At 39.3% G+C, this 26304-nt stretch overlaps 4 protein-coding genes across 6 annotated transcripts; 2 read left to right on the forward strand and 2 right to left on the reverse strand.

Moving 5' to 3' along the window:
* The first annotated feature begins 1050 nt into the window (after window positions 1-1050).
* On the forward strand, window positions 1051-3300 carry LOC149020691 (uncharacterized). Its single transcript, XM_089146977.1, has 3 exons — window positions 1051-1585; window positions 1687-1816; window positions 1894-3300. Exons 1-3 carry the CDS (start codon window positions 1447-1449, stop codon window positions 2681-2683), a joined length of 1059 nt encoding a protein of 352 aa, XP_089003103.1. The 5' UTR covers window positions 1051-1446; the 3' UTR covers window positions 2684-3300.
* Window positions 3301-6089: 2789 nt separating this feature from the next.
* LOC149020692 (F-box family protein) lies at window positions 6090-13295 on the forward strand. 3 transcript variants are annotated; one of them, XM_089148906.1, is made up of 5 exons: window positions 6090-6852; window positions 11281-11414; window positions 11793-11975; window positions 12205-12392; window positions 12481-13295. In XM_089148906.1, exons 1-4 carry the CDS (start codon window positions 6186-6188, stop codon window positions 12367-12369), a joined length of 1149 nt encoding a protein of 382 aa, XP_089005032.1. In that variant the 5' UTR covers window positions 6090-6185; the 3' UTR covers window positions 12370-12392; window positions 12481-13295. The 3 variants fall into 3 exon arrangements, with proteins under 3 accessions (XP_089005032.1, XP_089005033.1, XP_089005031.1); XM_089148907.1 differs by having other exon boundaries at window positions 12205-12384; XM_089148905.1 differs by having other exon boundaries at window positions 6091-6852; window positions 12205-13294.
* Window positions 13296-13504: 209 nt separating this feature from the next.
* On the reverse strand, window positions 13505-16382 carry LOC149020693 (RNI-like superfamily protein). The gene has a single exon (XM_089148904.1). It carries the CDS (start codon window positions 15477-15479, stop codon window positions 14019-14021), a length of 1461 nt encoding a protein of 486 aa, XP_089005030.1. The 5' UTR covers window positions 15480-16382; the 3' UTR covers window positions 13505-14018.
* Window positions 16383-20815: 4433 nt separating this feature from the next.
* Window positions 20816-25147, reverse strand: ARO4 (armadillo repeat only 4). The gene has a single exon (XM_089148908.1). The coding sequence runs from the start codon at window positions 24778-24780 to the stop codon at window positions 22930-22932; it is 1851 nt and encodes a 616-aa protein (XP_089005034.1). The 5' UTR covers window positions 24781-25147; the 3' UTR covers window positions 20816-22929.
* Window positions 25148-26304: the final 1157 nt, after the last annotated feature.

A 26304-nucleotide genomic window follows, 5' to 3' on the forward strand; every position in this document is an offset into this window, starting at 1 on the left:
TCCATAGATTTAAAATTTATAGATTTGAAATCTCTAGATATTTGAAATTTCCGGATTCATGTAACCAAACAGGCCCTAAAACGATCTTAGTGGTTATATGTAAACTCCACCTCTACTATATGATAAAAAAAAAATGTGAAGAAAGCCCGGGGGTAGAGGACTTGGCCTTAGTTTAACTGCTGATTAAAAGAAGAGAATCAAAACCTCATTGATCCTGGCTCTATTCACAATCGGCCAAAATGTGCTAACCCTAGAAATCCAATATGGGTCAATTGATTTGAAATACTCAAATTGGCTTATTCAGTTTCAATTCTTTAAATAGACTAGATTCAACCAAGTGGAATTTGCACTCTAGAGATAATGGAACTCTAACTTTTTCACTAAGAGTCGTCAGTCATTGTCAGATAAGTCAACCATTAATGGTAACTAGTTATCTAAAACATTACAACTTCATATCATGTAGGATTCTCACTAAGAAATTGTTCATTTGTAAGAAATTATGGATTTGATTGGTACTTGGCAGCAGAGACGATTGATCAACATATCATTATGTATAACCCGGCCCTTATAAGGAACTTTCTTAGAAAGGGGCGAAGAAAGGGTACGTTTCGTGTCTCTCAAATCAAGTCATTTCATTTCATGGGGTCAAATTAAATAACCCCATTAAACCCTTCTTTAAGGTACTCTTCCCCCACAAACACCAAAGCTATACCCCATCAATGAAATTATCAAACTCAATGGTCCTAATTCCTAAAACCCATATTAGGGAAAGCCCTTAAAAGAATTAATTATAATAATCAGACCCTACTAGGTACTACCCCACATTTTATGACATCATATGGGTGTCGGCTGACATTTAAAACTCCCAACTGTTGCTGATTTAACATAAAATACCTCTTAATTAATAACCTAATCTGTCTATCTATCTAAACCCAAATTATTGAAACCCTCTCTCTCTCTCTCTCTCCTATTATCTGTACCAATCACTTGATAATTTTTACACGTTTATAGAGCTCTTCATATGGGCTGCTGCTGCTGCTCCTCCTGCTTTGTTGTTTGTACTTCTACTATTAGTATTTCTAGTTTCTGAAGTGAAGATATCTTAAAACCCAATCCATTCCAATGCAAAAGCCATACCCGATTTGCGTAAAACCCACTTGATTGCTTCACCTTCCCGTGTTCTCTTCTCTCTCTCTCTCTGTCTCTTCCCTCCCTTGGACCCCATTACTTAAAATCTAAGCATGATTTTTCATTACCCCCTTTAAATCATTGGAAATATTTCTGGGTTTCTCCATTCTGGTACAATCAGATAACAGTTTCATCTTCTTTTCTCTCTGGCTCTTATTTACTTACTTTTATCATGTCTGTGTTCTCTTGGGTTTTGGGCAGATGGGTTCTTTGAATTCTCATCTGAAACATCTTCTGTTTTGATAATTATCTGCTTCAATGCAAATGGGGCGCCACTCTTGTTGTGTCAAACAGAAACTCAGGAAAGGTTTATGGTCTCCTGAAGAAGATGAGAAACTATACAACCACATCACTAAGTTCGGTGTTGGATGTTGGAGTTCTGTTCCTAAGCAAGCTGGTATATATTGACTGTGATTTAATTTGTTTCTCCATTCTGTGCTAGCTAGCACATCTAGCTTCTTCCATTTCTTAATTCCAAAGTTACTACTGTTCATGCAGGGTTGCAGAGATGCGGCAAGAGTTGTAGATTGAGATGGATTAACTACTTAAGGCCAGATCTCAAGAGAGGGATGTTCTCACAGCAAGAAGAAGATCACATTATTGGTCTCCATGAAGTTCTGGGAAACAGGTAGTCATCATTTCAACTTTCAATTCTTGACTTGAAATAGTGTGAATCTAAAATTTTCTTTGGGAATTGAATTGCAGGTGGGCTCAGATTGCAGCACAGTTACCTGGGAGAACAGATAATGAGATTAAGAACTTTTGGAATTCGTATCTGAAGAAGAAACTCAGGCAAAGGGGGCTTGACCCAAACACCCACAAGCCCTTATCTGTAACTGAAGTACAAGATGAGAAGAAATGCATAGACCAGGAAGACTACTTGCTACAATCTCAGCCAAAGAAGCAAAGAACCCTCTCAAGTTTACAACTTGGAACCACAGTTTCCATTAACGATTCAAGCTACTATGATCCACCTGTGAGCAAGCAAGCCTTTGATCCCTTATTTCCTTTGTTTGAATTCCAAGCGAGCACAATCAATCCTACGGGATCTAATCCTAACATTCTCTATCAACACCCCCAAGATTTTAGAATTTTGAATCAGAATCATACACATTTGGAGACGAGCACGGATTTTGGGTTTTCTTCGATGCGTACAGAGACAGATATTTCAGAGAATTCAATCACTACATCGAGAGTGAGTCAAAATGGGTTTTTCTTCAATGAAGCAAGAGAGAGTTCCAGCAACAGCAGCAACATCAACAGCTGCAACGCGGCAGAATATCAGCCTAGCAATCATAATATTGGTGGGTTCTCATGGGATTCATCAGTGTTTATGTTTCAGGGGATAAAATCTGAAGAAATGAAGCTACGTTCATGGGAGGAAGAAGAGACTCGACAAAGAACAGAAAGCCCAGATGATTTTGGTAGCTTTCCATTAACATCACTATCCGAGGATCTAACTGGGGCGAGCTTCGATCTCTTCGAGCAGATTTAGACTGTAAATTCGGCACTGATTTCCACAACTATAATTAAAAACGAAAAGGGGAGATTTCTTTGTCTTTCTTTTTGGATTTTTCTTTTCCTTTCCTTTTTTTCTTCTCTGAACAGATACAGACGTTGACAGTACATGAACGATAGTTTGAGTTGGTGGTCGGTGGTCCTTCGAATTTCATTTTTTTCTTCTTTTCCTTCTTCTTGTAACTTGTTTGCTTACACGAGTCTTGAAATAATGTTGTTACAGTTGTGTGAATGAAAATTTGTATTCTTACTTTGTAAATGGATGGATTTTGCAGAAAGTTTCAGAAATTTGTTATCTGAGTATCAGAGGATCGACAATAGTTTTCTGTTATTTTCATACAGGTTGTTGTTGATGGTGAATGGGTGATGATGATGATTGATTTTTTCTAAGTTTGAATTGACAGAAAGTTCAGTTGTGATCTCTGTGTTGCTTCTTAAATCTTCTGCTTCAACTTGGATTTCAAGTATGAGAAGGAAACTGGTTTCGTCCACACAAGTGAAGATCGAAGAAAGGGGTCTTGTTAGTTATGACGTGAGGATTATCTGGACTCTAATCATCAAATCCAGTTCTCCGTCAAGACTGGACACGTGTCATCGTATTATCAGTTCTTCAGCGGCTAGGTACCAAAACCTGGTCCAAATAGGTTGGTCCGCCCATTTAAGCATAAAAATCAGACCAATCGGCAACTGGTCTGGCATCATGACTTTTTCTTTTTCTTTTTTGGATCAGGAATAAGATTTAATTATTAATATCTAATCCTCATGGTATTTTACATATGAGATTATCATACAATAAGATAAGAAAGAGGGGGGAAGGGGTTAACATAGAAGAAGCAGTCATGCGATTTAGCTACAATTTTGGCGATAACATCGGTCGCAAAGTTAGCCTCGCGAAGGATATGATGAAATTGAAATTTAGTAAAAATATAAGCAAGTTGAAGAATGTCCAAAGCTTGGTAATCCGTTTCTAGAATAATGTGTGAAGTTGAAGTTGTCGTGTGAATTGGAAAGCCTTCCGGGTTGCAAGTGTCTCGGCTACCATAGAATCCTATGCACCGGTACATTGCCTAAGAGAAAAAAAGAACTTGATGATCATGATTTCAAGCTAAGCCTCCTATATATGAGAGGTAGAGATCGGCAAAGAAGAGCCATCAATGTTGATCTTGACACATCTTGCGCGAGGAGCTTTCCATAGAATTATACGTTGCATCGGTGGATGTCTGTGATGGTCGTGGTAGTGGAGTAAACTCAAGGAAGGCAAAACTGTGGATATGCTAAGTAGCATCTTGGAGAGAGAATGGGTGTGAACTTCCAATTTGAGAAATGTAGGTATTCTGGAGTGCCCACAGAGAAATGAGAATTTGATAATGCTGATCATTTTGTTGGATGCTTGAATAGATTTTGGCTAACATCTAGCGTAATTGAAGGTGCATGGGTCGAGTGAGATGCCATCATGGAAGACGTGTGTGATCCTAGATGATGCGAGTAGTAATAGGACAATGAACAAAGAGATGTTGTACCAATGTAGGATGTGTTGCGTATAATAAATAGGTCATTGGGATGTGACAACCTTTATCAGAAAGAAGATATGTGGAAGGTTGATTATCATGGAGGGCTTTCCATAGGAACTATAGTGTGCATGGTGGGAGGGGAAGATGCCAAAACTTTAACCAATTGAATCCTTTCATTGATGGAGAGGTATGCAAGGGAGTGAATTGGCGAGATTATATGTCGAGCGAATTGTGAAAAGTCTTGTAGATGTGAATTTCCAAACATACCTATCTTCATATGCATGAAGAGGTATGAGAATGCTAAAAAAAAAAATTTGAGCAATGTCAGTAGGCCACCAGTTAAGGACTTTCTCTTGATCCCACTTGATTGAATTATGATATATGAAATCAGCTATGCGAAGAGAAGAATGACTAGCCGGGTAACATCTAAGATCCAAAGGCTGGTATGGAACCCAATTGAGAACCCATGGGCTGGCTTGCCTTCCATTTCCGATTTGAAGGAAAAGACCTCTTTGTAATTGATCTCTTGCCTGCAGGATGGACTTCCATCTCCACGAGGATGTAGAGATAGTTGTTACCTGGAGGAAAGAACAATGTCAAAAATATTTATTCTTCATAATGCGACTCCATAGAGTATCATAGAAGAGAGGAGTTCCCAAACCTTTCGAGACAGAAGAATGAGATTAAAAGCTTCTAGTTTTTTGAGGTTGAGGTTGTCTTGTTAAATAGGCTTAGACAACAATTCCCATGAAATAGTATGAATATACTTCTTATCTCCACTCAACTAGTAGAAATCCTGAGTTAGTTTTCCCAAGTTTGAGTGATAGAGACAGGAAGTTGAAGCAAGACATGCATTGGGTTGGCATATGGGTCACTTGGGCTAGATGAGTACCATTTTTCCTGCATAAGACGAGTTTTACTTGCCAGGTTTGACATCAAGACTGAATCAATTATCATTTAGGCATTCCTTGTGCTTGGTTGTCATGCAAAGGGTACTTGACTGGGATCAATTAATTAATAGTAGTAATCATTAAGAATTCATGTATCACGAGCTTCAGCGTTTATGGTATTCAGAAGGATTTTGCTAGGCTAGTGCTGTTGATGTGGTGGTGCCTAGCATTGGATGAATCTTATGGGAATTCGTTAAACTTCTGTTGTTCAAAACACCATGTAGGATTTAATGGAACCCATGTTGCATCCATGGAATGTTGGGCAACACAAGCACCACCATGTCAACGACACTAGCCTAATAGGATCCCATTTAAAAGGAGTTTGGATTCTATTATATTTTCTTTTTGAAACCAAGTCTTGGTAGGCTAGTTCACGAGGTGATGGTGCTTGTAGTACTAGCGTTGGATGAATGCACATGGACTTTTGTTGAATCTTGGTCGTTCGATAGAGTACATACAAATTAAACCAACTTAAGTGAAATAAATTGATTTTTTTCTTCTTTATCTAAATTTACAATTCTTTTGTGCGATTGAGATTTAATGGAGTCCTCGTGGCATCCATTCAATAATATGCAGGAGAGGCACCAACCTAGCAAGATTTGCTTTATATAGGAGTTATAACTTCTTCTTTTTTTTTAATTTGATTTGATTTTAAAGCTAGCGTGCAAGTTGCAACTCCATCTCATAACTTCACTTTATGGTTTTTCTGGTCGTACATGAATTTTATTTTCGAATCTTGACCGTTCAACACTTGGAATTTAGACGTTAGATAGGAAACCACAGATGTCCCTTTCTTTTGGTTTTGGGATACCTGATCAACCATCCTCAGTTATTCTTCAGAAACAAAAGATTCCAAAATGGTACCTATCATTGATAATCGTGTGGTTGTGGGAGCCACATCGGAAAGCCACCATCATCGTTTCATCTCTCGTTCTTGCTTGCTTGCTTACTCTGCAAGTGCGCAGAGAGAGAGAGAGAGAGAGAGAGAGAGAGAGGAGAAGAGAAGGGAAAGGGAGATATGGAACAGAAGACATGGCCAGTCCAACCGGACGGCTTACACTTCTCAGTCCTTCCACTGGTGAAAATCAACGGCAGCAAAGATGACGATGATGGTGACGACGACCCTGACGGACGGCAACAACGACGACGAAGACGACATCATCAACAAGCACAACCACGACCACAAGCACTTGAAACCAAGAATTCTCATAGTGCTAAGTTAACCACCGCCAACAGCTCCATCTCGCACCGCCGTTTTGGTTCTAGATGGTTTTCTTCTTCTTTGACGTTGAGAGAAACAACGACTGAGGGACATGATTTCTCACAACTTCCATTCGATGTTTTGAACAAAATTGCAGCTTCCTTCAGCCTTCCAAACCTCCGATCAGCCTCTCTCGTATGTCGTTCATGGAGGGATGCGCTCCGCCCCTTGAGGGAAGCCATGTTATTCCTTCGTTGGGGGAAGCGTTTCAAGCACGGCCAAGCTGGTGTTCGCCCTAATTTACAGAAGGCTCTCGATTCCTTCTTGAAAGGCGCCGCCCGTGGTTCTACCCTTGCCATGGTCGACGCTGGACTCCTCTATTGGGAAATGGGAGAAAAAGACAAAGGAATCGCCTTGTACCAGACAGCTGCCGCTCTTGGAGACCCTGCCGGTCAGTGTAATTTGGGAATTTCGTATCTCCAAGGTTTGCACCTTCTTCCATCCTCGTTTTGCACCCTTTTTCTTCATAGGACCTGCTGCCATGATTGCTAACTATTATTATGGGTATATTCGTTTCCATTACTATTGAAATTGGCTCAATTTCTTCGTATGTAGCTGTTACAGTCGAGCTTTGGGGTCAATGGCATATTGTAAATGACTCTCTGCTACTAGGCCGTGTTGGTAGTATTGAACTAGAGTTGCTTTGTATTGATGTAATCAAGAAAATTTAGCATCACTCAAAACTCTTTTGCACTGTCTGCTGGATTATGGCTCTTCTCTAATGATCCAGAGTGTTGAGCAGTCAAGAAACATCATATAGATAAATTCAGGGCAGCTGTGATGGGGATTTTAGATAGATGTGGAAGTAAGGGATGAACAAAGTAAAGCTGATCTAGGAGTAGCTTTGTTACATGATAAGCTGTGAGAATGTTGTTCTGAGGTAGCATGCCGCATGTACAATGGGAATGTTTAGAAGCTTTAGTACGGAGTAGTGGCTTGATTTAGTTTAGTTTGAAGGAGCAAAGAGCTAGGGGAGACCTGAAGGGAGAATTTGTTTGGAAGATATGCATAGGCAATAGCTTAGGTCTTGTTTCAGTATGACTTTGGATAGAGCTGATTAGAGGATGAAGATTAAACTGGATTATTAGTAATATATATAACAGCTAGGTTTTTAAAGACATATTTATAGGCTTATTGTAAAGATAATCTGATGTAGACTGATGAGGGAAGAATTATCAACAACAGCTAGCCCATTCTAGGGATCCTGTATGGGCCATAAATGGTGTGCCAGCATTATCACCTTTGCTTAAGTCTTAGGCCCAACCAATGGGTCCCCTTGATATGACTTGCAGGGGAAACATTTAAGTAGTTTAGTTGTGTTTCAATTTTATTAGGTAGCTACAAGATAAAATTTATTTTGTGAACTAGTTTCTATACTGATGTAACTAGAGGTAGGGACCATAGTAGGATCCTTTCTATATCATTCAGGTGGAATATTATACCGATTTCCCTCTCCATGCAGGGAGGTATTTTGTATTGTTATTCATAGGAGAGGGTTGTATGTCAATCCCTCACAGTTTCGATGATTTGAAGAAGCTTAGTTTTGTTATTACTGTGAGATACAGTCATGGTGAGGCCCAACAACATAGGTTAGAGACCTTGGTCATACCATCCTTCCACACTCCCCCCCCCCAACCCCAAACCAAAAAAAACAAAAAGAAAAAAGAAAAAAATCCTGGCCTTGCTCTCTGGCAGGGTGGCAGGGGCAGTTATTCTTCTTATTAGTTTTCATTTTGTTAAATGTGCAAACCAAGTTCCAATAGTGAGGTATTCAGGCTAGAACTTTCCCCAGTTGTGCTGCTGTTTGTTGTTAGAAGGGTACTCCAGTGATCAATCAAGAGCACTTGTGATTGCAGAGCCCTGAGGCACTGCTGACTTGTTCTGCTTTAAGCAACTTCAAGCCATGCAACTCTGGATCAGGTCACCAGTGAGTTAATCAGTGGTGAAAGCTGGTAACTTTTTGGGAAGTCTTCTTGCCTGCTTATGAGTACCTTTTGATTATACATGCTGACTCGTAGTTTGTGGAAGATAGTTATCGATTAGAAAAATCCAATGGTTTTCACTTCCTATTGCCTGGTTTACTACTACTGGGTTTTTTCCCCCCTTCCCTGAATCACTCCCTCTGCTGAGATAATTGCCCCGTCTTGCTTTATCTTCCTTGGACAGGACCAAGTACTCTGTTATCTGTTTCAAACTTGATTGTTTCAAACTCTGTTTCAAACTCTGTTATCTGAATCACTCCCTCTGCTGAGATAATTGCCCCGTCTTGCTTTATCTTCCTTGGACAGGACCAAGTACTCTGTTATCTGTTTCAAACTTGATTGTTTGAAATTGCTCGTATCACTTAATTCAGATTTAACTACCTATGGATAACCTGTTCTGGGGGTGTCAGATTTGAGCTCGGACAATCATAGCATCCAATCATAAGATTGCTGTGATATTTGTAGAATAGATTCCTCTCAGTTCCTTTCAGCTTCAGCCAGACTTCCAGATTGATCGAATCTGTGATCTGGAGATCTTTTCAATCTACTAAAAAATACGAATGCAGTTTTTAATTCTGTTATTGGCCCATAATCTCATACAGTTTGAATCTATTGAAAATTTGAGGTTTTCTTTCTTATCAGCACTACATCCAACTAACTTAATTTGAACCCAACACCAGATTCTAAATTGTAAAGGTGCCAACAGTTCTGGTGCATACAGTGTCCTGTGGTCTTGCGTCTTGAACTCCCTGCTGAAAGGTTAATCCTACTCCACCAAAACTGTTTTTCTAAACGAAAGACTAAGGCCACGTTAACTCAACTACAGTGTCTTCCAGATTAAGCCACCTTTTTACTTCTCCATGTAACCAGATTGCCACCAACAAATTGTACATTATCTGATGGTAGATCTATGTTCACCATCAGTACCTGTCCAGTAAGAATTGGAATAACTAGCAACATCAATGTGAATATGACGACTAAACTATCCCTTTCCTGGAGCACCTCAGTGACAAATTTAAGGCTGAGTCTCAACTCTCAAGACCTATCCCCATGGAGGATCTGAGCAAGAAAGCTTTTTCAAAACAAATTACGACTCTGTTCTGAGTGTTTTTCTGATCAGCAGTTGCAGCTGAATAATCCTTCACTAGTTGGATGAAATTCCAACTGGATGGTTCCCTTTTATGGGTTTTTCATAGATCAGTAGTTCCCAGAGTAGAATGTCAATACTTGATTCAATAGAAAAGAGAAGTGAAAAAAGTAAAAGACGGGGAGTAGAAGAAGATGAATACATAGGATTGAGTTTCTCACCCTCTCCTTTGGGCTTCTCACCTTCTCCACTGCATCTCATGGCATAACATGGTTTCAAAACCAGAACACTCCCTTTTTCCCCCTCAATTCTTTGGCTATAGAATCCAGCAGCATCCTTGTTTGTGTAAATTTTACATTGATTACAGTTTTCTTGATGTGATACCAATTGAAAACAATTACAAGGCAACTGAACCCTAAGTTAACAAGAAAACCTTATGTTATTGCAAGGATTTGTCATACAAGTAGAGAACTATTGTAGAAATGATAATATTTATACGCATAAATCATACAATCTAAAGGGCTTATTTCATTGAAAATAAGCATTTTCGCTGGTTACACATGTCCTGGGCCTTTGATTGGATGTGTTTAAAATGTAAGAGCCTAAAGTATGGCAGCTAGGCATCAGGATTAGGCTTAGTTGATAGTTAGCTCTTTTTATTTTTTTTAATTCATTCTAAGATGTTTAATATGCTTTGAATTCTCTCAGCTTATGTGAATGGATATCCTTTTTAAACTATGCTTGGTTATTAGTAATAGGATTGGCTTTTCATAGTCAGATTAGGGTGAGTCTTTACTTTCAAATACCAACAGACTGATGGATGATTTTATAATTAAAAGTTTGCTTTTTAGAGTTCTCTGTGATTTATTCAGTAGAGGGTGGGAGATGCTTGTAGGGCTGTAAGAACAAGCCTTATCCCAACTAATGGGGCCACATGGATCCTTGCCTTCCAATCAACTTGCAATTTGCCAATATTAATGTTCTGCAAGATTTCATCCGACTTACCATTAGATTGCTGATCAGTAGTGAGATTATAACCTAATGTTGTTTTGTTTTCTGCATTCATAAATTAAAACTTTAATGTTGTTAATATAATAATTAGCATGTGCATGGACAACCCCAAAACAATAAACATTGAAGGAGATGACAACAAATAAGGAAAAGTATATTAAAGTATCACATAGAGTGCCCCGCGGGGGGGGGGGGAATGGAAAGTGGAGAAATTGTTACCTGAAAAACAGTAACTCAAATTGCTATCAAAATTTGGTGGAACAGCCTTTGGATGCATGAGCACATCTCTTAAAGTACTCCAACAGCCAGATTCAAATATATTGACGAGCATAAATAGAGACTTTTGTTCATAATTATAGAGAAAAGTCCAGACATCCTATCAATGCAGTTGATCAATCCCAAAGTTTAATCAATAACATCTGGTGAGTGAAGGTGGGGAAAAGTTCTGAAAGGTTGTTGCAGTCCAACCGTCGGATGACAGATACTTGGAAAGCAAGATTTCACATCTAAGCCTTGGAAACCATGATATTGCAGGGCTTAGTAAAATGGCAGCAGTTGGTCTTGGTCATTATTTGGGCCTAGGGCCAAGATGCATCGAATTTGATGCAGTTCTTGAGACCTCTAAATTTAAGGTGGTGATCATTCAAATTCTTTAGCTGCCATAATTATTGCATGCATCTGTAAATCTGTAATGAGATCCCTAACTTTGCTATAAGTTTTCTCACTTTATACACTAGTTTCATGTTTTTGAATTTATTATTATTATGTGCAGCTGAACCTGCTAATCCAAAAGAGGCTGTTAAGTGGTTATATGAAGCTTCAGTTGCAGGCCATGTCCGTGCTCAATATCAGCTTGCCCTCTGCCTGCATCAAGGACGTGGTGTGGAGTTCAACCTACCAGAGGCCGTAGGTTACTTGTACCTCCTAATCTTTGATCTTAATTTAAACTATCAAGAGTAAATAGGATGTCTAGAAGTATTCGGGAACGGTACTCGTAATGAAGCTATTATTATAGATAACATTAAAGAAATGCATAGTTTGAAACAAGAAACAACGGCAAAGGAGCAGAGAGGATCCTACCTGTTAATGCCACCAATAATCAGTATCAATTCTTACCAAGTCTTCAACATGTCAAAGCAGGACTAGTGATCTAGTCTGCTACTATTAGTTGCCACCTAAACTCATGGTTATTAAACAAGATACTGTTGTAAAGAGTGCCCGACCTTATAATCACTGTGCCTCTAATCATGGTTCTCTTCCTAACAAATGTTTAATTTGATACAGGCTAAGTGGTATTTGAGAGCTGCGGAAGGTGGGTATGTCCGTGCCATGTACAATACTTCACTATGCTACTCTTATGGTGAAGGCTTGGCACGCAACCATCGACAAGCAAAGAAATGGATGAAGCGAGCTGCTGATCGTGGTCATAGTAAAGCTCAACTAGAGCATGGCTTCGCACTCTTTTCTGTATGTGAATGCCCACTCCAATACCAAATTTGAGATAAATCCTTAATCTTCCCCCCCCCCCCCCCCCAAAGAAGAAGAAGAAGGAAAGAAAAAGGAAAAAAAAACCAACAACAGACGCACACACAAAGCTTGCTTTCTTCTTCACTGTGCTCACCTTTTCTTGCTTTACAGGCAACTTTAGTTTACACAGGTGGTTGTTGGATTCCAATTGATTTTGATCCTTTGGCAGGAAGGAGAGATGTTGAAGGCTTTAGTCTACCTTGAGCTGGCTTTTCGAGCAGGTGAAACTTCTGCTGAGCATGTTAAAAATGTAGTACTCCAACAACTATCCACGAGTTCACGTGATCGTGCCATGTCTCTTGCTGACAATTGGCGATCTCTACCTTCCAACTGAACCACTTTGCTGACAGTTGAGATGCAATTTTTCTCCTTGTTTTTGTGTTTTTGTTACCGTTCCCTTGTTACAATGTGTCCTTAGTTGTATCAATCATTTTCTCTGATACAGGAGGATTGTTTACGGGAACCAGTAATTACTGCTTTGCTGATTCTGATGATAACAATCTACTTTGGACACCCACAAATATGCAAGCCATTATGATTTCCGTTTTCTGATCAGTGTACTCATCCCTTGCTGTAGGACCGGATTTTTGTAAATGTTTCAATGAATGCAATTACGGCACTGCTAAGTTGCTGATTGTTGGGAGGTGTTGTATACTTGTATGGATGTAGCTTTTAGTTATCTATTCACACTAATTGAACATTCATATATTGAAGGATTAGTGGCTCGAAAATATAATTTCTAGGTACCACATTTAAACTACTGAATTTATTTTTGATGTTCTACCCAGAAGTCTTAACTATACTTCAAATCAGAAACCTACCTCTTAACTGGACTTAAAGCTGAAACATCTCCTCGAATTGAAGATAGTAAAAGAAGCTTATCTACAGGAATTTGATATAAAACATTTTTCAGCCAAAAACTATGGAAAAAAGCTCAGATCGAGGGAGGGATTGTTTACTCTTCCCGACTTCATCCAAAATTTGAGACTTACACTGATTTTGCTAACTCCTGCGTGATTTGAATTAACTGAGTTGAGCTAGATGAATACTATCACTTCTGATGTCAAATTCCTAATCAATTTTTAACCAAGGTCTTCCCATATTTGCTGCACTATCCAGAGTATCATATGGTAGATTATCACATCAAAGAGGAAGAGCCAAGACCCAGTTCTTCATTTTTAGCCATTCATTTCTATATTCAGAACTTATGCCATCTGCTTTTACTTTATTATGGAACCATCCATCCAGTCACAGACAACTAGACGAGAGAGAGATCTTTGTCTATCATAAAATGCGTTCACCTTATCTCACGGTTGCTCGTCTTAATGCCATTAAAATAATGAGGACAAATTTTTTATGAATACAAATAAGATAAACAGACACAAAAGAAGCATTTTTTTTTTTTTAAAATTTCGTGATTCACGTCAGATTTGATTCTTTTCTGCGGAAAAACAAATGGATGAGTTTGACGTGATGCCAGAATCCACAAACTCTATGGTTGTGGAGAAAACCGATACCTGCAACTTTCTTTCCTGTTGTCCACTAATTAGAAATTTAGAACCAGGAATTAAGTTACGTAAAATTTTATTTCTTCATCAGTATTGAGATTGAAGCAGCTTGAGACATCTTCTTAACTAGCTAGGAAGGAACCAATGAAGAAAAGCTAATACAAATTTGAGCTGGAACTCAATTTTCTTTCTCATTTCATAACAAAGGAGCCCAATCATAGATGGGCAAGAGTGGTTGCAGTACAATTTCAAACAAAGAGGAAACATCAGATCCCAATGAAATGGGACATCGCCCTCTTAGAGGACGAGATTAAGAGTATACTGGTACAGTATAAGATTATTTAACAGTTACACTGTAGAGATTCAGAGAGAGCACTTTCTTTCCTCTCTTCTGTTTCTCCATCACACAAACCCCAAACTAATTTCTATCCAGCAGTGGAAGGAATGCTGTGTATGCAGAAGTTTAAATCTTCCATCAACCAACAATTTGGATGAATTTCTGAGATGCCCAGGCCTTGGCAACAGCAGAAAGCTTGCTTTCTTCAACATGGACCTGTTTAATTCTTGGGGAATTGAGAAGAAAGAACTCAATAGTGTCACTCTCAATCCCACAACACTGTTTAATATCGATGGTCTCCAAAAGGTTGCAACTTTTGATAACGGAAAGCAGGGCAATACCTGTAAGTCTTTTGCAACCCTTCAACTTGACATCAACCAGATTCTTACAGTTGACAAGCACGGAAACAAGCTCCTTACTAGGCAACATTTTGTTATAAGACAAATCTAATTTACGAAGCTCCCTGAGGCTTTGACCCAAAGAGGTGAGCAACCCAGGTTCTCTTTCTATCACATCGCAGTTAATAAGAGCCAATTCTTCAAGCCCAGCATTGAGGGCAAGGGTTTTAAGTCCTTCACCTGTGATGAAGCAGCAGCTCTGGAGGCGAACGCTTACCAGACCCCTGAGATTTTCTGCGACAGCGGAGAGGTGGTCGTCGTCGAGGTCAAGAGGTAGACGAAGGTCGAGCTTCTGCAAACTGCACCTGCAATGGCTGATGAAGTAGTGGAGACCATCACGGCTTCCTCCGTCGTACAGAAGAAGCGAATTGAGCGAAACACCGAATTGGGCTAATCGCAGCAAAATCCCATCTGCTATCGTTCTGCAAGTTCGAAGCTCCAATTCTTGGAGACCCGGCAAGCACCTGACGAAGGAAGAGAAGGAGGCGCCGTCTCCGGTGCCTTCACAGCTACGCAACTGCAACCTGCGAAGCTTGGTGCATCTTCTCCATAACCAACCTAGGCCGCGATCGCCGGCTCTGATTCCAGACAAACAGAGGCTCTCCAAGGGTAATTCCAATTCCGAAGCCGATTCTGATTCGTCGTCATTGGAATCATCGACGCTGCGACAATCAACAAGGGAAAGATCCTTCAGGGCAGGGAACGAGGTAAGCCAGCGCAGAGAGAAAGGAAAGATGGAGGTGAGGTTGAGGGAGGAGATGTGTTTGCAGGAAGAAGAGAAAGAAATAAGCGAAGGGGGAGAAACAGAACCTGCCAAGTATCCAAAGTGGCGGAGATTGGGACAATTGGAAGCCACGGAAAGGAGGATTTGATCGGACAAGAAAGATGAATTAATTGAATCAGTTTCTTCCTCGTCGTCATAATCAGGAACAACATCAAAGGGGACGAGCTCAAAACCCTTATCAGAAGGAGGAACGAGAATAACAGTGAGGGAGGAAACGCGAGGATAACGAGAGAGGAAAGAGGAAAACGCAGGTAGAGAAGAAGGGTTAGCTGAGGGAAAGCGGAGAAAGAGAGAAAACCTGCAATTCCGGTGAACGGCCAACCACCGCTTGCATACCAAAGGAACGGCGATGGAGGACGAAGGAGGCAAGCGTTGGAGGATTTCTTGCAGAACCTCATCACAGAGTAAACTCTCCATCTTTTATCTTCTTCTACCCAAATTCGGTGCAACCCAACATGGGAAAATTGGTCTCTTTCTCTTCCTCTCCCTCTCCCACCTACCAATCCTCCCTCATCTTCCAGGACACCATGGAAGGGGATGAAAAAGAAGGTGGAGAGCAAAGGAGAGAAGAGGAGGAGTTTTTTAAGGTAATTTGACTGATTCGATTCGAGTCCTCAAAAATAAGAAGAAGAAGAAGAAGGAGAAGAAGAAGAAGAAGAAGAGGAAGAAGAGTGTTGGGAAGGGACCCACCACAGGTAGAATCTTCCCCAACTCAACTCAGCTATCTTCAGGTATCTATTATCTATCTTGGGCTTGTTGGCTCTCAGCTTTTCAAGTGTTGGGTCGTCCGTGCAGCAACAACATCTCTTACCCTCGTCACCACCTCTCATCTACAATCTCACCTCCACCATCGCCTTCTTTTCTCTCTGCTCTGCTAATGCCTTATTGCTTCGCCGCGTGCTTTGTGCCTTGGGAAGTTTTGGAGTGAGAAGCCCTCCCAGGTGCAATTTGGCTAATAACGAGTGAGGTAATTGAGTTTTGGATGACCTGGGTAGTTGGGTCATGGCCTCATGGGTGTGGAGAAGAAGACATTTTTTTTGGTTTAAATGACAATGTTTTCAAATGTCATCAGTCATCATCGTTCATAAACGGATAAAATAAATATGGATTCCCCAACTGAGAAGAGAATTAGAGAATTATGGCCTTATGGGTTAAGGAGGAGTAATTTACAGAAACAGGCTTGAGAAAATTTTTAATGACAATCAAATTGTTCCGTGGGAATATGATAGAAACTTTTGACCAGCATGAAAAGAGGCAGAAAAGAGAGGAGCGAAAGGAGGAAATTCGGGTGAAATGGGACCCTTTCAGGCTTTCACTTCACAAAACATTGCTTCGAGTTTAAAGGGTCAGATGTCGCATTTTCAGAAAGAATTTCATTGGAATTTCAGGAATGAGAAATTGAGATGGAAAAGGAATATGGTCAATTTCAAGAAAGAATTTAACCCCAGAAAAGAAAAATTCAACAAAGAATGTTTCTCTATATTTATATATATTACCAAAAAATCTAGATTATATTTATATATTACCAAGAAAATAAAAGAAATTTAGAACTAGGTCTTAAAATGAGAAATGAAAAAAAAAAAAAAAAAAGGTTTAGAACTAAGAAGATTGGGACTTATAAACTTATTGAAACATGGTTTTTACCTTCTTCAGGGACAACTCATCACTTGCACTTGTTAGAGGAGGAGCTGAAAATCTAGATTCTCTACCCACTCAAGAAAAAGTCTATTTTATTACCAACAAAAAAAACAGTACAAAGTCTATGATAAAATTCTAATAAAATAAATCAAAGGTGAGCCCTAGTGAATTTCCTTTGAGTCCCCTTCAATAATATGTGGTAAAAAGAATATAAGGATTGCATAAAAGATATGAATTCAAGATTATTAGGTAACCACATATTTTTTTCAAAAATGTAAATAATAAAAAAATGTTACATAATAAAGTGACTATTCTTAGACATTAAAATGTCTCATAGATTTATTTTTAATACAGAGGTGACAGCCTCTTTTGTTGAGACAGTAAGTTCAAGGAAATCATGGATTCGAACCTCCACGCCTGCCACACCTATCTCCTAGCCCCCTCTGACCAGTTGACAACAGCAAAAAAAAAAATAATAAAAGAAAAATAGAGGTGTGATCACTAGATCAATCTAACTAATGTTCTTTTTAATGAGGTTATTCACAGACTTCGGATATTGATTTAAAAAATAGTTGAGAAATTAATAATTAAGATAAGTGGATCATACTATCATCACACTTTAAATGAGTTTATTTATTTATTTTGGGTAAACGTTAAATGAGTGTTACTACATGCTTAATCTTTTGTTTTTTAGTGAATTTGATCCAATTAATTCATGCTCCATGGTGGTCAATTCCTTCAAGCACAATGTATGATGAGATAACACCAAGATGAACGCAGTGTATACGAAACCCTAGCCTCAAGTAATATTCAATTCGTTGTGTGTTTAAAAATTGATTAATCCTATCCTCAAGTAATATTCAAATCGTTCTGAGTTTAAAATTGATTATGGGATTCATATTTCAAAATGCTACTCCTCTTTTCTCTCCTCACCCCATTTTAATATACTTTTACTCAAGTCAAAACAAAATAGAAAGTAGGTTAAGGAATTTTTATTTTTGACCTAATAAGCAAGCAATCAATGGTTTTCTTGGCAGTGCCTAAACATATATAGAATATACAAAAGCAAGCACATCACATGACTTTTCTATATTAAAACTTTATGAATAAGTAGACCTCAGATCGCCTATTTTGAATCAATTTTCATCGTTGGTTCATAATAAAGATATAAAAAACTAGCAAACAAATACACCAATATGCATGGGAGTATGGCTTTGTAACATATGACCAATTCAACCTCAGAGATACTCAGCTGGCCAAAAAAACACCAATCCACACCATTCTCTTTGCCAATAGTTATTTTTTCTCTCCTAAGAACCAATATCAAAAACCAAGAAAACAAAAGAAAAGCTAAAAACATTGAGAAATATATTTGGATAAACATTTTCAGCAGAATGAGGAGAGAAGGATAGGAAGCAATGGCAGAGACTAGATGAATTACAAAAACCCTCATGATCCTTATTCCTGCATTTTCAGAATCGACCTGTTTAACAACCCAGGCAGAAAAGGTCTATGACCTGGTCTCAATGCCTACTATTCTAAGTTGGGAATCAGACAATGGTACTAGGATTTAGAGGATACACCAGAACATATAGGGAAACACACTGCTTATGAACATTGCATAGCAAATTCTAAACTCTGCCTATGCAGCAGCTCCTCAGAATATTATACCACCAAGAAAGAATCCACTCCAGTGTTCATTTTCTACTCACTTTTCTTTCTCAACCATGAAGAATCTCAAATCTTTCAATGACCTAATCTGAAGTATCTGAATCAAAGGATAAATACATACCTTGCACATCCACAGCAAACTCGAACAGCTCCCCAACTTGCTGCTTGATTCTTATTTTGATTGCAGGCAGGAATCCAACTAGTGCCTCCTTTCACCAAGGAAAATTTAACACAATCATGCAAGAGCTTGTGCGGGCTTGGAATCTCGGTGTGTCCACAGAGCCTGGGTAGGTTCCTCCAAGTACAACCAAAGCTGCCTCTTGCATGACCATCATAAGAGTTGATCCAACAAAATCTTCACAGGATCAAAGAGGCAATTTAAGACATCATCATTTGGTGAATGCCCAAGAATTACCTCCTCAATATTCAAGGTGTCAGGGATCAGGATCAGACAGGCAGAGTCAACTTGAGATCAGTCAGAGCCGTTCCACTTGATTTCACAGTTTTTCCAGCACAAAGACAGACAAACTCAGGTTGGGTTGGCCAAGCCATTCCAGGATAGGCAATATGCCGTTATAGATCCTAACTGCCAACTACACATTTTCCTGTTATTGCTCTTTCAGACAAGTAATGCATGATTACTCATCTGTTGCTTCATTTTGAGTATGTATGATTCCAATGCTTTCCTCAAGGGTTTCTTAGAGATCCTAGCTGGCTTCTAGACTTGGATGTTGTGAAGAGTGTGACTTCATCACAACATTTTATCTGCTGTATTTTCCACAGTTGATAATTCTGTTACTACATCTGAAACTGAAGTAAACCACATTTGGTGACCCATATCCCTGAGGACATGAAACTTGATTTTATATTGATCGATGCCTGATACTTGAGAAGTAGAGGAAGTGTCATTGAAACAAACCAAATCATACAGGTGATCATCAGCCCTTTCAATCAAACCTAGTTCTTCACTCAATCTTGTCCCTTGTCTTTTTCACGAATAATCTTGTTCACTGATAGAACCCTCTTGAATGTTGTTCTTAATGCATCCGAATAACAAACAAGAAACAAATACTACTAATACCCACCAATACAGAATAGTAAGAACAGCAACAAGGTTACATTCATTTCATTGAATAAATTCTGGCAATTATCATGAATAGATACAGCCCTGTTCCTACTTGATGATACTCAATTCTTGGAATCAGAAAAACAAACTAAAATTCTGTAAATGATAACATTACAGACCCAAAACCATACCCGAGAAGTTCCCCTCTCCCAGCAAGCTCTGCTTGCTCTTTTCTTTCCTTTTTTCCTCTTCTTCTCATCCTCCCCCTTTTTCCATGCATACCCCCACATTCGTAACAAACTCTTACTCTTCTATCCAGTCTTCTTCTGCCACCTGGACTGTCATTTCTGCACCTCTGCTCACAGCAGAATAGTGGTTGCTGTCCAATAGGGAGTTAACATCTGTCCTCTCCCCTGCAGCTGCTGCGAGTGATGCTGTGTTCCTCTGCCTATCCTTGTGTTTGTACACCCGAGTTATGAAGGGCTTATCATTCACTAAGCATGCCTTGAAATCTATTCCAGACCCCGACCATGCTGCCTTCCCTAGTCATATTAATTTTCATTCCCCAGCACTAATACTTGAAAATATTGTTCATGGTTTGACTTTCATGGCATTTGAATTTGATTTCCACCTAGTCAGGCAGATCAGGTACAGTTATAACCCAAATCTACTTACTCAACCCAACAAAGATCCAATCCCTTATAGATCTGTAAAATGAATTCATCCAGATATACCTTAATACTTATACTGACAAGGGATCTCATAATTCGAATTATTTACGTGCTAAATTACAACAGAAATGCTTGAGGATCAACACAAACCTGATATGGCACCATTGTAGTTTACAGCCCTAAGACCACCACTGTTTCCAGAAGAACACAAGCAGTTAAGCTTCACGTTCTCAACATTTCCACTCCATAACAAATGATTACCAGAGAAAGAAAGATCTTACCATATGGTTCTCATATCAGAGTTTTTCATGGAGTGGAAGGAGTTTGGAGACAACCAAGCAAGAAATAATTCCTCTTGACTTCATTCTCAGCATGTATTCTATATTATTTCCCCTCTATGAAGTTTTATAATTACCTCACCAAATTCATCCATAGCTTTTTAATTTTCCCCCAAAGCCAACATACATTCCACAATAAACCCCACACTCTGGTTTAAATTAGACCAATTCAGAAAGTCATAACGATTCAAAACTATTGTCTAAGTTGAATCCCAGATAATTCTAAGAATTTACTCAAAAGTATCATTGCATGAGCATCAGCAAGATAGTGAAAGATCAATCTCCCAACTTTCAAATAGAGGAAAGGAGGGGGGGGGGGGGTTGGAATAAGTATACAACCTATGTGTGAGCTCTTCTCTCTCCTAATCTAACCACCTTCCTTCCCCTCCCCCTCCCCCCTTTTTTTTCTTTCTCTCCTTCAAAAACTCCCTACTGGAAAAAGAATTCTGAAACCCTAAGAGCATTTTCTCTACCAATTGAAGGCAAAGAAGCTATAAAGTAGATCCCATCATGGAGCTAGAAGGTTTGGATTAATATTAAGTGAATAATCGTATACAAAAATAAAGACTCAAAAGATACCAAAAAAAAAAGTATGATTAAAATAAACTAGTACAACAGAAAACGTAAAACTCAACATCTATGATTTGGAACTAAATGAGCATACCTGGGTTTGATGAACCTAAGAAGAAGTTTCGGGACAGCAATTCACTATCCTAGACAACCAAGGTCAAGACTGAGAAAAAGAGGTGGAACTGGTAAGAGTCATTGGTTTCCCACTCTCTCTGTAAACCCATTGCGGGAATCACAAGGACATGGACTCATGTCACATTTAAGCATTTGTTCATATTAAGGTGCCAGAAATGAAGCCCCGTGACCTTGCAAAGTAACAGCTCAAAACACAAAAGTTCAAATAATATAAGACTAAGTTGACTAACTACTTATCTAATTATTGACGACTGGTGACAATGGGCCAAAATGACCCAAAATAAGGAACCTTTAAACAAAGCAGCTCAGGAAAAAAAGCAAAATATTTTGATTGTTCAATACAGGGATAAAAGAGGATTCTAAAACTTAAGTAAGAAGTGAACTTTGAAGAATGCTTCTGACCAATTGAAGGCTCACCAATATTGTCTTAGCATAACAAAATCAATTATCAAAGCTACACACCATTTTCTTTCAGCCCGTACTCCAGTTTGAGCATGTACACCATGGAATTTTATCCAAATTTAAATTTCATTTCCTAAAGTGCTTTCTTTAAGCCTTACAGGACAAACAGGATTAAAAGACAATAAAAACTTCACGAAAGGAATGTTGGGACTCAGTAATTGAATTGAATCATAGATCAGTTGTTTCCACAGACATGATGGACCATATAATAGTTTGATACCATAATTGTTTCAGAGCAAGAAACCCAATTAGGGCAATATGAGTAGCAGAATCACATAAAAAACATCAAATGGATCCATCAAAACCATAAGCTAAGGTAATTATAGCATCCATCAACTACTAACCACACACAAAATAGATATTTCTTGAATAAGGCATATGATATTTCCTGTCTCATAATAGCAACTATAGGACATAGAAAAGCACAGCAGCACAGTGGAATGGTTACATGTCAATCTACTGTGAAACCTCACACCTGCTAATCCAACAACTATGTTGATTCTAAAGAAGTGTAAAAGAAAGTTTTGGCTTCAAGAAATTTTTCATCATGATTTCTCATTCTACTCAACAAATTTCATGCAATAATCTTTGAAAATATTTATAAATTCCATCAAATATATGGTAAAGTTAAGGTAAATTTGGGGAATTGTCACTCAAAATGCTCGTCAAATTTCCAATATCAACTATTCAGGGTCTCAATTCATCCCACAAAAAAAATATTTAGGGTCTCAGAAGTTGAAGAATAAGTCAAATTTGAGCAATCTGACACTGAATCTTCAATAGAAGCCATAAATTTTCAAGTCCCATTTAGTATCCAACAAGAAAAAAATGTGAGTAAGGAGTTAAGTGCAATGAAGCTGAATCCAACATTTGAAACTCATCATGCCACCTTATTCATTGGCAAAGACTCTCTCTTTAGCTTCAGAAAATTTGTGGATTAAAAAAAGACCATGAGATTTTGGGGGTGGAAGAGAGGATGCAGAACAATATGGTTTCTTGTTTCATTGAAAACAAACAAATGAAGAAAAATATGTGCAGACAAAAAGAATGCATGTCTCCAATCATTTTATGTACTGTATCTCTCCAAAACCAGCTCCCCCCTTTCCATTGGTAAAAGATTCAGTTTTGTTGAGGCAATGTACAATGCACAGCACCCAGGCACTTCAATCAGATAAAGAGTTGCATTTTTCAGTTAGCAACCCTCCATGTTATCCATCACCTGAATGTTTCAGACTTCTACCGGTAGGTTATGAACCCAATTCAAGCCCATCAAATATGGTTTTGTGACTTTTACCTATTAGCTCAATTGACTGATATTATGGCTCATAAGTATGTCTGTGGGAATGAATCCCAGTCTGGTAGACCTCAAGATGATATAAGGCCTTAGCAAGCAACTCTTTCAAAGCTGGATTATGAGCAACTGGAGAACGAACAGCTCCCTCAAGAACAGTCAATGCCCTTGCTCGCTCCAGAGCCTCACTGTCGCTCACATGTAAGGCAAGGTAACAAAGTAGAGTCAACCCATGAAACTGAGCCACGTCACTGATCCTCAGCATTCTCATCAGAGGGGGGACAGCGCCGAATTCAATGATTGCCTTAGAATGCTCCACGCAGAGGAAATTCTCTGAAGTAGCAAATTTTCCCAGGGAAATGGCGGCTGCTATGGCGACATCAGGGCTCCTACTCCCAAGCTGCGCCACTAGGGGGCCAATTACACGGGTTTCACGGGCAGGGAAGGTGCGAGCCAGTGACCCGATCGATTTTATGGCAGCAATTTGCAGCGGTGGATTATCATTTACCTCTCTAATCACCCGCAGAAGTTGTTCCACAACCGCCTTCGCCGGAGGAGAACTGGTCTTGAAAGCAGCGCGTCTAAGGTCAGCATTGTATTCGGCTGCCGAAGTAATTTCCATTATCGTCATGAGACAATGATGCTGCAACACCCCTTGTTCCCTTTCGATGAGCTTCGCAAGGCAAAGTAGCCCTTTCGTCTCAGTAATCATCCGGCTATTGGAGAGACTCCCTCTGGAAAGCATCCACAGCGCCATGGCACAACTAGTCTTTAGCTCGAGCTTCACCTCTGGTTTCTCATTTTCCCTCTCTTTCCTGTGGTGCCCATACCGACCAAGGGCGTCTGCATAGTATACAGAAGAAGAAGAAGAAGTCGAGCGCGAGTGCGTGGAATTGTTCTGGTTCGACGCGGTACCGTTTGACGGCTTCTTCCCCATCTGCTTATGATTTTCAACAATAGAGTGAATGCTTGGTTTTACTTCAGAAGGCTTGAGCTCATCCAGGAGGATATCGATAGACAGCAAAGAGACCAGAGGCCTGATGGCGTTCTCCCTGGCGAACTCTTCCTGCGCAACAGGGTCGTGCTCAGCCATCCTGGAGACCAAATTGGTGACCCAAATCTGAACCCTCACTGGAGACTCGATGAGGACCTGCACAATAATAGGAATCCCAAGCTCGGCGGCGATGGTACGGACCCTCTCTTGGTCGGTGGCGAGGTTGAGCAGAGCACTAGCAGCAGCAATTTGGGCATCGGGCGAAGAGCTTTCTTTCAAGAGCTTGAGAAGCGGAGGGACTCCGCTCTCCTCAACGATGATCTTCTTGTTGCGGTCGTTGTCTAAGGCGAGAGAAGCGAGGGAGCTAGCAGCTTCAACGCGATCAGGCAAGGGACCCATCTGAATGAAGGCCAAATAAGACCAAACCCAAGAGAGAATTGGGTCGTTGCTGGCGATGGGGGGAAGAGAGTAGACAATTCCGCCACCAGAGGCAACAGAATCGAAGATGCTGAGCAGCCACTTCATGTCGCCGACGGAGGCGTCGAGGAGGTTCGACACCTTACGAAAATCGGTGGCGCTGGCGATGTTAACGACCCTGTGGAAAACGCCACTGTGCTTAGACTTGCGAACCAGTGTTAGGGCTCGCTCCAGATTCTTTGACAGATCGGCGACGATACGACGGAGAGAGCGTTCGTAGAGAGAAGGGGTGGAGGTGGCGAAACGAACAGCGGAACGCAGCATTTGGGAGAGACGATCAGCATGCTTACCCACATCGTTACACTCCGTCTTGTACGACTCTGCTTCATCCACGGCCTTGCGTATTCGCTCCGCCAGTAAAATTGGGTACGAAAGTTGTTCTTCTATGCTCTTCTCCTCCGCCATCGCTGATCGATTATGATCTTCCAAAGTGATCAATAACCAACCCTCTTCTGCTCTTCCTTTTTATGAATTCTTTGGCTTTTTTCTTCTATTTCTACTTCTCCTTCTTCTTCTTCTTCTTCTTCTTCTTCTTCTTCTTCTTCTACTCTACTCTACTCCAGTTTCAGCAATCTTTACTGTTACTTTCTCTTCAACAGCACACCCACATATCTGATATCTCTCTCCCTATATATCGATATCTGGGTTTCTCCAACAACAACTATCTTTACCCTTTTCTTGAATTCTTGGTTGCGACTTGCGAGTCTGCGACGACCGATCTTATATCCTTCTCCATTCTCTTCGTTTGCAGTTGCGTTTCTATTTCATTTTCTGGAAATATATTCTATAACCGGTGGACGTTTGGAATTCCATCCTTTACTTTACCAAGATAATTACAATTGCCACTTGCACTTTCGTTTTATTATTAATCAAATTTCCTTTTTTTTTTTTTATAAAATTACTATACCCACTCACTTCTAAGTTCTAACCGTGTTAACTATTAAATGACTATTAAAAATAAATGATTAACATATATTAGCTAATTTTCAGTTTTTAAATTGACTTAAATTTTATATTTTCTCATATTTAATTTCTATTTTGAATTTTATTTAATCACATTTTTTTATTTTGTGATGTTTAATTATAAGAATAAAATAATTATAAAATCAAAGTACAATAGAACAACCATAATTATCCCTAAATCTAATTAAAAAATTTTTTTTTTATTGTTTTTGGTTAACCTAGTTTTAATTAAATTTTGGAGGAAAAAATGTGGAGAATTAGTTTTCATGAAGGATGAAACTCATGTCCTCTCTCTGGTCATGATACAATAGCATTGTTTTTACACTTTGTGGCAGTTTAGTTTAAGGAGCATGTTTCATTGTAAGTTCCAGCGAGGCTGCTTCGTACCTGATTCGGTACCGGTACTTACTACGATCGCCACGTGAATAGATATGAGGGACCACAGCCACCGTGCTAAATACCAGAAACGTATCGGGGGGCCCACTCAAGTGATCGTCATTCGATTCGTCTTTATTTTCTCTCTCTATATATTCTATGATTTCTATCAATCTATCTTTCCTTTTTATCCAAAAAAAAAAAAAATCTTTTGTGTTTTTTTTATTAAAGGGAAAATCTTTCGGGTGCTTTACCTTTTTCTTATTTTTGTTGGTGGGGAGGGGGAATAAAAATAAGACTTAAATCCCCATAAAAAATTAAAAAAAAGAGAGACTAATATAATATTATGATAATGGATTCTAAAACATAATATGACTCGGTCAATAAACAGGAAGATTGCAAAATAGTCCAGTGCATCTATTAGTCTTTCAAATTCAAATTTGAAATCACAAAAGGCAGAAACTAGCTTTAGAGTTCACCAATTTTTTCTAAAAAACTCAAAATAGTCTAAGCCTGTTCATAGGAACTCAGGATGGTTGGAACTGAAATGAGAAAGCCTTTCAAGCCAAGGAAATGGATAGTATAGGGAAA

Source organism: Hakea prostrata, chromosome 3 (assembly GCF_041222555.1).
Source record: "Hakea prostrata isolate BN-2017 chromosome 3, UWA_Hpros_2, whole genome shotgun sequence".
Taxonomy (NCBI): Eukaryota; Viridiplantae; Streptophyta; class Magnoliopsida; order Proteales; family Proteaceae; genus Hakea; species Hakea prostrata.

What these genes read in the sequence shown, in the direction of transcription:
- LOC149020693 (XM_089148904.1), bottom strand. Translation starts at nt 15,479, where the DNA reads ATGGAGAGTTTACTCTGTGATGAGGTTCTGCAAGAAATCCTCCAACGC.
- LOC149020691 (XM_089146977.1), top strand. Translation starts at nt 1,447, where the DNA reads ATGCAAATGGGGCGCCACTCTTGTTGTGTCAAACAGAAACTCAGGAAA. An exon ending in TTCTGTTCCTAAGCAAGCTG is followed by an intron (nt 1,586 to 1,686) that starts GTATATATTGAC and finishes CTGTTCATGCAG; the next exon opens with GGTTGCAGAGATGCGGCAAG. An exon ending in CATGAAGTTCTGGGAAACAG is followed by an intron (nt 1,817 to 1,893) that starts GTAGTCATCATT and finishes ATTGAATTGCAG; the next exon opens with GTGGGCTCAGATTGCAGCAC.
- ARO4 (XM_089148908.1), bottom strand. Translation starts at nt 24,780, where the DNA reads ATGGCGGAGGAGAAGAGCATAGAAGAACAACTTTCGTACCCAATTTTA.
- LOC149020692 (XM_089148906.1), top strand. Translation starts at nt 6,186, where the DNA reads ATGGAACAGAAGACATGGCCAGTCCAACCGGACGGCTTACACTTCTCA. An exon ending in AGTTCAACCTACCAGAGGCC is followed by an intron (nt 11,415 to 11,792) that starts GTAGGTTACTTG and finishes AATTTGATACAG; the next exon opens with GCTAAGTGGTATTTGAGAGC. An exon ending in ATGGCTTCGCACTCTTTTCT is followed by an intron (nt 11,976 to 12,204) that starts GTATGTGAATGC and finishes ATCCTTTGGCAG; the next exon opens with GAAGGAGAGATGTTGAAGGC.